We start from the raw sequence: 14,579 nt of genomic DNA, 5'->3' as shown, positions 1-14,579 counted from the left end.
CAGCTAAAACACCTTAACTTACAGCCTAAGTGTTCCTATAGCATAAGCTCCAGTGCTGCAGTACTTCCAACTGGAAGCTGGACTTGCAAGAATTCTGTATTACATTAGAGCACTTCTGAAATCTGCTCTAAACTCCTGCCCACTAAATCCTGCAAGGCTCAGAGAACATCTGCTCCTGTCACCAGAATCAGGTTCTGTACCAGTTATCAGCTGCAGGATGGGGCACTGAGCACCTGGGGGTTTTCACCTTTGCCGGTGGAGAACTCCACAGCTTTCTTAGCAGACAAAGACCAATGCATTGTGATAGAACAGTCCACCTAAAGCAGGTCAACTTCTCTGAGACACTTTTTGGATCCACTAAAGGATCAATGGTCCCCTAGCAGAAAATCACTGAATTATACTGTAATCAGATATACACGGTCACTACAAGAAAAAGGCACAGAAATGGTTATTTTGGGCTAATTCATGAGAGGAGAAATCTTGTGGCAGAGAAGGACCAAGCCAAATGGAAACAACACGTGATGAGGTGAAAGAAAACATTATAAATGCGTGCATATGGAACTCAAGCCACAGGATTTGCTGTCCTCGTGCTGGGGCTCATAGGTAAAGGGACAGCAGCATGGAGCTGAAGGCTGGTAAATAGAAAATAACCAGAAAAGATGTTATTTCCACTGGCCAAATGCCTTCCAGGAGTGGGGCAGGAGGAGCAGGAGCTGCCTGAGCATCCCCTCACAGGTTTGCTCTGTGCTGAGCAGTGCTGAGCCCATGTGAGCTCACGAGAGCAGGGGGAAGGCTGGCTGCACTCCTTGCAGCCCATTTGCATACGTCCTTAGTATGCAGAATGGCTCTGGGTGTAATTGAATTGTTGTTTTTGCCTCTATTAATGCACATGCAAATGAGCCCCTGGTGCAGCTGTGCTGTATTAATCACATGTGTGCTCGTGTGTGCCTGCCCTGCAGGCCCGGGGCTGCGGGGAGGGGGACAGGGGGCTCAGCCCGGCCCGGAGCACAACCCACCCATGCCACAGAGCCCTGCCAGCAAGGCACTCAGGCTGGTCATTTCTCAGCCTTTTTCATTTTTCACAGGTAAGGATGGAGGCTGAAAGTTCTGCAGCAAGGACCGTAAATCTGGATAAAATGAATGTGCTGCTCCTGCTAATTCCTTCCCCTGGAGAGGGGAGGCAGCTCTAATGTGACAAGGCACGGAGTAGCCTTGGTGTTGTTTTACCAGGTGTATTTACTGCCTGCAAATGCCCACTGTGGTGTGTTCTCAGACACCCGCAGTGCTCAATAAAACACAAAGCACGTCCATACAGTCTTCTGTAGTCACAGTCTTACCTACATTGACTGGATTCTGATAAAATGATGTGATCAGGCTTTTCATCCAAATCTCTTTTAATAGAATATACTGGGTTTACCCATACCATTGTGTAAGATTCTATCAAAGGCAAGTGGGCTATCTGAATGCCAGCTCCAAAGCACACTTACCCACCATGAACAAGATTCATTTGAGCTGTGCTCTGAGGCTCAGGCTTCTACACAACCTACCACAACCTCAGGTGCCCAGCAGGTATCCAGAAAGGGAGGAGTGGCTGGAGTTGCAAGGCTTGCTCTGGAGTTAATTGAGAAGGACTTTTTCCATTTGAAAAAGTAGAGATTTTTCAGAGGTGCTCTTGTCAATCCACAGCCTCTCACCCCACACCTTACTTTTAGAGTTAAATAAATATCTTAAAATCATCACCAAGAAACCTTGGAAAGATAGAATTTTTAGAAGACAACTTACCCCACAACAACACATGGCTAGATGGCTGTAGCTTCTTTTACATGCAGAGTTCTGGGCCCCACACTTTGCTAGCTGAAGGACCTTGGTCTCCCCTGACCCTTTTGAAATACCCATCTTGGCTGCCACGGGCAGTACAGGCGGCGAATACCCAGGGGCCAAAAATTCACTTACACAGCCAGAAAGAAGTGGTGGACAGAAGCAAGGAATATGGAATAATATACAGAATATACTACATTCTACATGTTATTCTATGTATATAATATATAATATATAATATATAATAAATATATAATATATAATATAGATATAATTATGCATATTATATATAATTATCTATATAGATGATATTATAATTGTTATGTGTATTCTATATGTAATAGAATATATATAATACATCTAATAACCTGCATAATGCAACAATTTTAAAAAGCTATTTTAAAGGGTATCCAACAAAAACTGTTGTTTTATTACTACTCTTATTATTGTTGTTTGTGATGGCCACAGCAAAGAGCAGAGCCATGCACTGAGCTAATGGCAGATGGACAGCTGCATCTCCTGGCTATGCTAATGAAAAATCTCACTTCTCCTGCACTTGCTTGTTTTTTTCCCCAGATGTGTGTGCTCACAGTGAAAAACTAATTCTATTTTTTTAAATACTTAAGTGGATTGCATGAGTATTATAATGTTGTAATTAAACTGTGCACTAATGATTCAATCCCTACAAATGAAGTCAGAGTCCAATTAATGAGGACAGGTAAAGTAAAAACCAAACAGGGACAGGATACTCTTGCTGTCGAATAGAAATAAATATTTTCAAATATTAGCTTAGATGGTATTTAAAGGAAGACACTGCCTAGCAAACAGAAGAAATAACCCTGCACTGCCAAAATCCAGTTTAGTTCCCTGTAAGCAAAGAACTGGTTACAGCAATATCCCAAAGAGTCCCCAGTGCAGAGTGAAGGCATAATGGATGAAGCATTGCCCTCTCTTGGCTGCATTCACTGGGGACAATAATGGGGTGCTAGACTTCCCCTCACCAGAAATAATTCAGATGTCTCTGCAGCTTTGGCAACCTGGCTCCCCAAAACAAGGGGAGAATGAAGTTTTCAATATTCAGATGCACCACTCCAGTGTCTGTACAGCTTCTTCAGAGTCTTCTTTCACAGATTTGAGGTGCTGGAACACTGGAAGGTCAACTGCCTAATCTGGTTATAAATAGGGATTATAGCAAGAAATCAGAAAGATATATGCGAAAAAAACCCAGTTTTGACAATTAATGCACAGCAATATGGCAATATCTCTTTAAGAGCAAGGGGAAGTTCTGTCCTCAGCAACATTTCAAATGAAACTCAAGGAGACACTCCAGAGAAAAAGCCTGAACTGGTGAGTGGAGATCTGTAGCTCATCCCTGCAATGGTGAAGAAGCCAAAAGGAAGCTGATATGTAAGAAAAAAACAGGTTTCTGACTGAGAAGGCTTTAATTTTACTTTTGTTCCAGAGTAACAGATGTTTTATGGAACACTTGTGTGACCACTGGAGCACTCTGCCTCCTTTTCAGCAGCTGCACACTTGTCAGAGTGCTCTGTGCTTCCCAGTGACTGTGGATCCTTGGGATACCTACCAGCAAGGCTTTCCAAAGGGAAATTGTACTGAGCTGACACCTACACAACAGCGCGGTGAACAATCCTGCACAGCCCTCAAACTCCAAACAGATTTTTGCCAAAATCTGATCGCTAACATCAGTGCCTGCTTGGGGCCCAAATATTCCCAAAACTGTGCTCCAGTTTCTAAAATTCCATTTAAATCCAGTCCCTGGTATGCATCTTACCACACAACTAAGAGAACAGGTCAGTAGTAAGAAAAAATTAATTGACCCAAGTACTTCATATAGGAAATAGAGACTAAAAAACTTGGCCAGGCTGCTCAAGGTCTAAATGTGCTCCTCATCTTTACACAAATACAGAATCCAGGACTCTCCCAAGGACGGGTGTCACACTCACACACTGATGGCAGCTTCTCCTGACAGATTTGGACACGACGCTGAGCACAAGCACAAACAATTCTGAAGCCCTGCCTCACACTGAGATGAAGAGGGAAGAAAGTTTGAGTGCTGGCACTCCCAACTTTTTGGGGTGTTTTTTTCCCAAGAGCAGATGTTTGCAGGAAGTCTGTATGACATCAGACTGCTCTGGTGTTTTGACAGGACACAAAATGTCCATACAGTAAGACTGCACAGGCAGCTGTCATTATTCATCCAGCATTATCTCTCAATGGAGTTATGGGTATATAGAGCATTTGTGTCACTGCCAATTAATCAGTTGTTGTCACTATCTGGTTATCAAACAAGCAATCTGGGAAATCTGAACCATTCCCACTCCCAATGGTGCAGATTCCTCTCAGCTTTCACGCTGTGTGATTAGTTCCCCTCTTCCCTAATGCTCAGAAACTACTCACAAAAAACTTTTTATCAGAAAAGAAACTTTCAGATGCAACCTTATAAAGAATTTGCTCAGACTTATGGTAACATCTATTTCAGATGTTTCATTAGCTATGCCCACGATGACTGGCACCACAACAAACCCTGCAGTTTAGTTTGTGCAAAACTAAAAAAAATGCTGCTGAGTCATTAGCCTTGCTCAGTAAAACACAGTCACAATTTAGGTTCAGTTTTCTCTCATTTGAACCATAGCTGCCATCCTGCACCACTCCTGAAGAACAAGACCAGAGGATGGTTGTGAGGGGGAAAGTTGATGTAAGAAACCTGTGTGCTTACCCAGAGGGATTTTGCCACAGTGATGCTCAGGAATGACTTCTCAGTAACAGAGGAAAGCTAAAACCACTTTTTTCCCCCCAAAATGGCCTTTTTGTCATTGAAAATGGGAATGAGTGAATGCAGAGGGCTGACAGACAAAGCTTTATCAGAGGACAGGTTCAAGCTTGCACCAAGGCAGTTCCAGCTTTTCCAGCCCCATCCCTCTGCTTCCTTTACAGCCTCTGACAATGCAAGGGTCACCTTCCATCCTCACTGAGGCCCTGCCCTCTCTCTGTGGATCCTGGGAATCAAGGCAATCCCACATGGCAAATATTGTGGTTATTGTGCTTTTTTGAATGAACTGGGCAAAAAAATCCAAAAGACAATTAAGGAGGCAATGAAGGGTGTTCTGTACAATCATTAATCTGTACATCCCAGAGGGGACTCAGAGGTGGGGAGAGGAATGGAAGCCTTGGATTCCAAATCCATCACTGTGAGCCACTGGGACCTCAGAATGAGGGACTGCATCTTCACTGACAGAGAGCTCCTCTGCCACAGGAACAACCAGGTGCTAGCTCTTCTTCTATAAATACAGCGTGCGTTTCATTTGCAAAAACAAAAACTCGATTTTGACAAGCAGGGATAAAAAAAGCACTTCCTGTTGATCTCACAGCACACCACTGAAGCCATGACCCGACTTCAAATTCTCTAGTGAAATAACAAAGACGTGTTTATTGTTCCATAAACAAACAAGAGACATTCCTTGGCTTTGTCCTCACTGAGATAACGTTGTGTATGGGATTTTGCTGGGAGCAACAAGCTGAGCATTGTGTCAGGTCCTTTGATCTCCCCTGCCTCAAGTACACAGAGCCTGAAAGATGAGTGATAGGGAGGACAGAGAGAGAAGGAAAGAGGGAACATGCCACTTTCCTGACCTTTTACTGCCTGATGGCCAGATGACACAGGCTGTGCAGGGAACACCAGAATTATAAGATAAGCAGGGGAATGTCTGAAGTAAGGAGAGTTCCTCCTTGAAAGAGACTGCAAAGCCATTTAAAGGTGGGTTTGGACCAAAACCATCCAAACATGAATCTTTCTCTATGAATCAACAAAGTCACCACTGAGCTAAACTGGATTTGAACAGAGTTTGGAAGGCAGTCTTTCTAGTCTAGCAGCTAAGCTGAGCTCCATTCATGTCAGCATAGGTGGGCATCTGTTTTGAATCCTCAATGATAAAACCTTTCCAGAAGTAAATCTAGCCTGACTCTTTCAAATGGCACCACAAGTTAAGAGGCATGTCCAATTTCTAGCAGATAGACTGCAGTGATAGCAAAAAATCACTGGTAAGATGTGAAGAAAAATCAGCTTCAGTTTATTTCTAGCATATACATGCCCCTAGAGATCAGATCTGAAACATTTAAGAGAGTCTGCTAAGTCAGGAATCTGAGCCTCTCCCACTGACTGGCTGCCAAACTCTCCCTCTAACTCCAGACATGTAGCAAAACAACATAGGTGAATTTGGTCAATATTTTCATTGTAATGTCCTCTGCACAGGAACAAGAGGCCTTTGAGGTTCTCAACTTTTCCATAACCTAAACTCATCCTAAGATCCTCATGACTGCATCACTTTTGCACAAAGCCCACCTTTTAACAAGAGAACTGGTATTGTGATAGAGCCCTTTTAACCAGGATACTTCAGCCCACAGCATGCACAGTTACAGCCCAGAGCTGCTCCTGAAATGAAAGTAAACCATCCTACCATCTCACTGGAGCACTGAGGCATTATTGTAGGACTGAATGACTGAAAAGATAAGAATTGGAATCAGTGTTGTTCCTGCATTGCTAGCTGGCTCCATGTTTGCTTTTCCTTTTTCCCTCCCTCTTGCTTCCATATGTCTGCTCATGTGTGTTTGGCTATTAAAAGCACTTTATCAATACTGCAACGCCTCAAAACTCATTTCAGAGGGATGACTTCTGTGGCTCCCATGATTCCTGAGCCGCCCACGGCATTTGTAACTCAGAGAATCAGAAACTACCACACAGACAATGTTGCTTTTCATACAAAGGCACAATAGGAACGAATGTATTAACCTCCGTGGTGCATGGAATGTGTCAGCTTACACACTGGCAGCTATTTCTGCGAAACTCAGCTCACTTCCGCTGGCTGCGGTAAAATAAAATAAAATAAAGCAAAAAAATAAAAATCTTCCCCAGAGCAGTGTCCCACGCTCCAGCAGGCTGGCCAAACAAGTGGAGTATGTGATGTGTGCTGCACACACAGGGATGTGGGCCCGGCTGGGCTGGAGGATGCCCTGCACAGAGCCCAGGCTGAGGGGCTGAGCCTGGCCCTGCACGTGCAGAGCTCTGCTGCTCCACACTGCAGTGAGGGACATGCACTGCAGGGCACAGAGTGGGGACTTTCTGTTCTAGGACAGAGTGGCGATCCAGACTCTGCAGAATCTCAGACCATTTGGATCTTGACTTCCTCTCAATCCCAAGTATTACTTGGCTTCCTCCTGCCAGCCCAGCACACACAACAGGCAGCCAAACTCCCACTGTGGCAATGGACACCACACTTGTTTAATTCCTGTGGCTGATCAGGAATATCCAGACTTGCCAGCATTAAGACCCATGGACAGCCTAATGCCTCCAAAATTCAGAATACTGAATATCTCAACCAGATACATCTGGCTACCAGGTCACCTCTCTATTGTAGCTGAAAACAACTCCAACCCTTCAGTATCTTTCCACCTGTTCTCTCATTGTCCATGGTAAATTAGAATAATCACTAATTATCTGCACTACAGCAGTGCCTAAAATGCTCTGGGCACCATAAAACACAGTAGGGGGGGGCAGTTATTGCTCTGAAGAGCTTATGGCCTGAAAGGACATAATCATGTTAACGACTTCTAAGCCGTTTAAAAGTGCTTGTCAGGACAGAGCTCTTCTGCCCAACAATCCATTCCAGCATTTTGGTGTTTTACAGCCTGCAGGAGAAGGAGCTAATGCAAAGGTGTCCTGGTTTCAGCTGGGACAGCACAGCCTTTCTTCTCTAGCTGGTACAGTGCTGTGCTTTGGATTTAGGATGAGAATAATGTTTGGGAACACATTCATGTTTGGGCGGCTGCTGAGTAGTCCTTACCCTAAACCAAGGATTTCTCAGGTTGTGAGAAGCTGCACAAGAGCACTGGGAGGCAGCAAGGCTGGGACAGCTGACCAAAGGAATATTCCACAGCAGAGAATGTCATGTTCAGTTAATGAACTGGGGTCAACCACTGCCTGGGGACAGGCTGGGCACTGGTCAGCAGGTGGAGAGCAACTGTTTTCCTGGGTTTCATTCTTCTCTCTTTTCCATTGAAATAATTGCTATTACTAGCATTGCATTTTACTAGATACCAATTATGGAACTGTTCTTATCTCAGTCCCCAGGTTTTACCTTGTATTTCCCAATTCCCACTTTTGGGAAACCAGAGAATGGCTGTGTAGCACTGAGCTGTTGTCTGGGGTTAAACCACGCCAGCAAGAAAAGCGAATGTCCTGCTATGAGGATACAAACCTAAAAGTAGTTAACTTGACAACAGGGACACAAAAAAGCAACAAAAACTTGCAGCAAGGTGAGAGGACAACGTGTTATCACTTGATGACTCCTCTGCTCAAGATGCAAAATCCGTGCGCGGAGAACAGCCCGCAGACCCCTGCTAATTGCGCTGCGTTGCACAGGAAAGGAAAACTGCTTTTCATATTTACTTAACCTCTGCCTCCCCTGCATTGAGCCGGGACTTACCTGCAGTTGGAGAGGGCCTAAGCCCGGCGTTGCTGCGGCAGCAGCTGCCATGGTAGTTGGGATCAGCTGAACGGGGTAGGGGTCACCTAAGTAAGAGAATAATAGAGGCGTCAGCACCTTTTATCCGCTCTCCACCTGCAAATTAAAGTCCTGCATTCACTCCTTCCAAAAGCCTTCCTTTGTGCGCCTTGTTGAGGCCTAATGAAAAGCTCTATTGTGCAGCCTTTTACTAACACTCTTTTCACAATTCTGGCTGGGAGAGGAATGTGAATAAAAGGCACAAGCAATTAAGGCGGAAACCTCATCCTTTTTCATGATGTATTTAGGGAAATGGAAAAAAAAAAAAAGTGCACATTGATCAGAAGGCTGCACTTCAAAAAAAGGAAAGAAAGAAGATGGGGGTGGAGGAGAAGAAAAGGAAAACAGTACAACCTTGATAAGATCACAGCATTAGAAGGGAACAAATTTACAAGCTTGTCCAAAATATGAAGTTAACTAAACTCCGCTCACTGTTAGCAAACTGAGCCTCACGCAGAGCAGAAATGGCACTCAATTGAACACTGTTTTCTTTCAGGGGAAGAAAAAAAATCTCACTTCAGTGGCAGGGTTTGATCCTGCAACAGGAAAAAGCATGTGAAGCTAAGGAAACCAGATACCAGCCTTTGAAATCCCTGCACCAACTCCACTTCATGGCTTGAGATTCCATTTTGCTTCTGAAGGAAAACTACTTCAACTTTTAGTAAGAACTGCATTGTGCCTAATGAGATAAAGGGAGCCAGTAAAGGCTTTAAGAAAAATTGCAGGCATTTATAAAGGAAAATTACCTGAAATGGCAAAAAATTGAGATGGAGACCAGCTCATTTTAATGATATGGAGAGCTCACTTCTGGTCAACTCTAACACTTCTGATATGTTAAAATAAACTTCATACTGCCCCATCCACAAAACTATGAAGAAAACTAGCAAAAATAATAAGAAATGTTACACACATTATATTGGTTCTTCAAGTTATAAAGTGTTTTAATGCTTTCCACCCAAATAAGGCTCACTAGAGCATTTCTGTATGTCCCTATGTTCTGATTTCTGTAGCACAAAAAATACACTACGGAAGACTACGGAAAAAGCAGAACACTCTATCAGGAAAATCTACCTAAATGTTGCTGTACATGTCATTAAAAAGACATATTAAAAGTTTTCCCCTTTATTGTGCTTTTTTGAAAGAACTGGGCAAAAAAAATACAAAAAGACAATTAAGGACGTAATGCAGGGTGTTCTGTGAAATCATTAATAATTATTATTGAACTAAAGTTTCAAATGTTATCAAGCCTTAGTTACAGGAAACAAAGGGAAATAAATCTATGTAATTTTTTTTAATGTTAGAAATAAGCTGTGTTGGTTGTACACACATTCAGGTAAGTGGCTAATGTTTATTTTCCCTTTTTATAATGCAACCTTCTTCAGTTAGACTTTGTCATTCAAGGATTTTGATCTCCTCCTGTTAAGAATCAAACACCACCACTTCCAGTAATGGAGGACCAGCAGCAACTGGGCTGGCAAAGCATCTTATCAGATATTCAACTTAAATAAATGTGCCTGTTTATATTTAAGAACACCTTAAGTAATGCTTTGTTAACTGAAGCCACTCAGGGCTGGCCAGCCAAGCAATGCAATCCAAAATGTCCACAGGCATCCCCATTCCCAAGGGTCTCTGCCACAACAATTCCATTTATTTATTTGTCAGTGGGCAGCAGATTTCCTGAGGACTGAATCAAAAACCTTTCTGAGCTGGCATTTTTGGCAGAGCTACCTTGTGGCCTGAGCAGTGGCCCCAGACACGTGAAGGCACAGAGAAAAGGAAACAGTGGCCAGAGAATGAGGGACAAAGGTGTTCTGCTGCTCCCACAGCACCCAGAATGAGCTCAGCAGCATTCCAAAACTCCCTCCTAAAGAAGACATTCTGATCAAAAACCGCCATGAAAGAAAATAAATTTTTTAGTTTTTCAACTGACAAAAAGAAGGAATGAGGGAAATTGTCTCAGTAGGATGCTGATTCTTACAGCCCATTAAATTTCTAGTTCTGAATGATTTGTATTAAAACACAGATATTAAAAGATCAAACTTGCATGCACTCTCCCACGTTCCTCTCCACACACAGCCTCAGTCCATCATGCCAATTCCCAAATCCCACTATTCCCACCAACAGCCCAGTGGTGGAGCCAGGACTGAAACCCACAGAGAGCTCCAGACCCAGGGAAGGTTCTGGAGCTCCATCCATGAAGCACTCAGACACTGACACAGGGCAGGAGCACCTGCCAGCCCCCAGAATACCAGCAAAGAGCTCAGCTCTTGTCTGATAAATACACGTTTTCTGCTGTTGCTCTAGAACATGCTGCATCTTCCATTGCATCCTTAATTTTATTCCCATATCAGAGTGAATTTATTGACTAAACAGTTTTAGCTAACTCTGAAATTTGGGAAATGCATGTCTTAACTATTACATTACACCTTATTTTTAGACGTAAGAAGTAGCTGCATTTTTTTCCCAAGCTCTAGGAGCATTTCAGGAATGTGAGACAAGACAGGCAGTTCTCAGAAATGGGCATTTCCCAAGCCACTCACAAGTCTGTAACTCTGAAAACACCAATAAAACCTCAAACAACCATATTACATTCCCATTTCCAAAATTCATTATTAATCAAATGTATGCAGGCAGGAGCATCTTTCAGCCACCAAAAGAAACATTTTGTACATTCACTTCATGTTCCAAACTACCTCTCTTGTTATGTGTGGACTTTTTGCACAAACAAAGCAGCAGAGAGAAGTTTTATTGTTGTTTTCCTTTAGTAGGCCATATGGTAAAACACGGAGCAGATCAAAGGCTGCGATTTTTATGGTGACAATAAGGTAAAAATCATTTCATTAGCTGGTGCATTACTGCCTAATACACAATTATTTCCCAGCTAGCTGGTGACATCACTTTGAAGAGCAGAACTCTTCAGGGCTGGCTGCATAAGGAGAACCCAGATTTGTGCACTGGAGATGCAGCAGCTGCAGAAGGGAAGGGGAAATGCCAGCCTGGGGCAGCTGAGGGGGGATAATTCATGGGGAATATCAGAATATAGAGGAATCTTACTGGTGCCCACTTGGGCAGTGGCAGAGCACGAGGCTGTCCTCAGTTCCGTGCCAATACTTTATTTCTCTCTCTATCCTTCTTCTGGTCCATCTTCCACAAACATACCCAGAACCTCCTTCCTGATAATTTATGCACTGCAACTTCTTTCAATTCCAAATCACACCTTCATCCTTGCCCAAAATAATCCTCCGAGATCTTGCTTACAAGAGGATTTTCCATGAAGCACATTCACTCCCAAACCACTCTTTCCATTAACTCTCCTGTGATCCTCACTGAAAACCCTTTTCTGCAGGAGTTAGGCTGAGGTTCAGAGCCAAGGGGACATCCTGTTCCAGCACACAAAATCACAAAATAATAATTCCTGTATTTAGGAACTGCATTTTCAGCTGACTGGCCACCAGCTCACAGGTATGAAATCATTCTGCACTTGTGGAAATACAACAATGCCTCTAAAACCATTTATATGTTTTGCAAAATTTTATCAAAGGAGTTTTTAAAGTTAAAAAACATTAGGAGTTTTTTTTAAAGTGAAAATAAAGCATAAGAGTTAACATGATGTCTGTTGCACCATTCACCAAAACCCTGAAGATGTTTTTTGTATTCCTTTTTCTGTCACTCATCTCATTTATTCTCCTTCATGCTGTAATCCCCCCTAGTGTCTTGTCTTGTCTCCTGACAGGCTGCAAGCTCTTCAGAGCAGGCACAATTGTCTTACTTGCTATATAAATCAAGTTACATGCTAATGTTAAATTATAATGTTTTGACAGGATTTTAAAGTTGAACCTGATTATATGAAACAATAGAACACTGATTTTTTTTTTCCCCTGAAATTTTCTTCTCTTAAAAGAAGGATACCAGAAGAGGAGAAGTAGGGCATTTATTGCCTGTGATTTTTTAAAAACTCTTGCTTTTCTCCTACCTATCTTTCAGGGACAGCAAATGAAAAAAAGTTGGAGACCATGGAAGAAGAGAAAAGAAAACAGTGTAAAGAATATGAAGGGTACAAAACAAAACCTAACTCCTAAATTATATTTTCCAAGACCTGCATGCTAAACTAAATTCCATGAAAAATACCAAAATAACTATTTTCTTACAGTACATTCTGTTGACTGAAAAGGAATGCTATGTTCTCTTCACCCCATTTTTGACAAATTCTAGAAAAAGCCACAATAATTTTACACTCTATTTATCACTTAAGTGCATTTATAATGAATAATCACAGCTGATGGCCAGCTGACAGGTAAGGCACTGCATTTCCTCTCCCCACTCATTTATTATCAGCCTCATTTTCCTCTCATCCTCTTGGTGAGATGGTGGACATGCAGAAAAAGGAATGGGAAGACATGAGCAGCGCTCCCTGACTTATGGATTTCAATTAATAAGAAAAAGAGTATGAAGAAGACACCACCAGTGGCTTCCAAAAGGAAATGCCAGCTGGTTCAGACCTGCCCCACAAGGACAGCCAGATGTGGAGAGCTGTGCAAACAGCTGCACTCTGTCCCTGGTGCTTGTAAAGCTGAGTAAAGCCCTGAGTGGTCTGAGCCCATCTCCTTGAGGACCCTGCCTGAAGCAGGAGGGTGCACTGCAAGCCTTCAGACACCCCTGCCAACCAGAACCATCCATGACTGCAAAATACACATTTTTTAATGTTTTGCTATACGTATTGAATAAATTACACTTATTCAAAAACTGCAGCTTCCAAGGAAAGCCAAAGTATTTCCACAAAGGTTTGTGCATGCTCATGAATTAAAAAATCCAGGGCTTTATTCCGTTGCCCAGCTATGGATAATGGTGAAGCACCAGACATTGTTCATGGCCTGGGAACTGAGCTGGAACTCCCAGCCTGGTTTACAGGTCCCCACTGTTCTGCCTGAGCTTTGTTGTCACTGGAATTGTGAGGAGAAGCCACACAGAGATGGGGAGCTGTGCAATTCTTCCACTTAGAAACAGCCTTCAGTTGTGCTCTATTCTGCATCCCTGCCTCCTTCCACCACGTCTGCAACCCCACAGAGCCATCACATCCCCATGGATGCTGGGAGGCAGAGCTGTCACTAAAACCTGCTCCTCCTTGCAGTGCCAATCCACACTGCTCCATCCACATTACAGTGTCTGTCCACACATCCACATCACAATGTCTGTCCACAGTGCTCCATCCACCTCACAGTGTCTGTCCACACTGCTCCATCCACCTCACAGTGTCTGTCCACAGTGCTCCATCCACATTACAGTGTCTGTCCACACATCCACCTCACAGTGTCTGTCCACAGTGCTCCATCCACCTCACAGTGTCTGTCCACAGTGCTCCATCCACCTCACAGTGTCTGTCCACAGTGCTCCATCCACATCACAGTGTCTGTCCACACTGCTCCATCCACATTACAGTGTCTGTCCACACTGCTCCATCCACATTACAGTGTCTGTCCACACATCCACATCACAATGTCTGTCCACAGTGCTCCATCCACCTCACAGTGTCTGTCCACAGTGCTCCATCCACATCACAGTGTCTGTCCACAGTGCTCCATCCACCTCACAGTGTCTGTCCACAGTGCTCCATCCACATCACAGTGTCTGTCCACAGTGCTCCATCCACCTCACAGTGTCTGTCCACACATCCACCTCACAGTGTCTGTCCACACTGCTCCATCCACCTCACAGTGTCTGTCCACAGTGCTCCATCCACCTCACAGTGTCTGTCCACAGTGCTCCATCCACCTCACAGTGTCTGTCCACACTGCTCCATCCACATCACAGTGTCTGTCCACACATCCACATCACAGTATCTATCCACAGTGCTCCATCCACATCACAGTGTCTGTCCACACTGCTCCATCCACATTACAGTGTCTGTCCACACATCCACATCACAATGTCTGTCCACAGTGCTCCATCCACCTCACAGTGTCTGTCCACACTGCTCCATCCACCTCACAGTGTCTGTCCACAGTGCTCCATCCACATCACAGTGTCTGTCCACAGTGCTCCATCCACCTCACAGTGTCTGTCCACACATCCACCTCACAGTGTCTGTCCACACTGCTCCATCCACCTCACAGTGTCTGTGTCTATCCACACTGCTCCATCCACCTCACAGTGTCTGTCCACAGTGCTCCATCCACCTCACAGTGT

The 14,579-nt window shown here is 43.7% G+C and overlaps 1 protein-coding gene across 1 annotated transcript in view; it reads right to left on the bottom strand.

Annotated features, from left to right (window-relative positions):
* The window catches only part of SOX5 (SRY-box transcription factor 5), a 275,778-nt gene that overhangs the window by 70,512 nt on the left and 190,687 nt on the right, over window positions 1-14,579 (bottom strand). Inside the window, exon 8 of the mRNA XM_059473027.1 lies at window positions 8,319-8,404. Within this exon, the coding sequence (XP_059329010.1) occupies window positions 8,319-8,404 (86 nt within the window). The remainder of the gene's footprint in view (window positions 1-8,318; window positions 8,405-14,579) is intronic.

The sequence above is a fragment of the Ammospiza nelsoni genome, chromosome 5 (genome assembly GCF_027579445.1).
Source record: "Ammospiza nelsoni isolate bAmmNel1 chromosome 5, bAmmNel1.pri, whole genome shotgun sequence".
Classification (NCBI taxonomy): domain Eukaryota; kingdom Metazoa; phylum Chordata; class Aves; order Passeriformes; family Passerellidae; genus Ammospiza; species Ammospiza nelsoni.
This window is presented reverse-complemented; position numbering and strand designations above follow the sequence as displayed.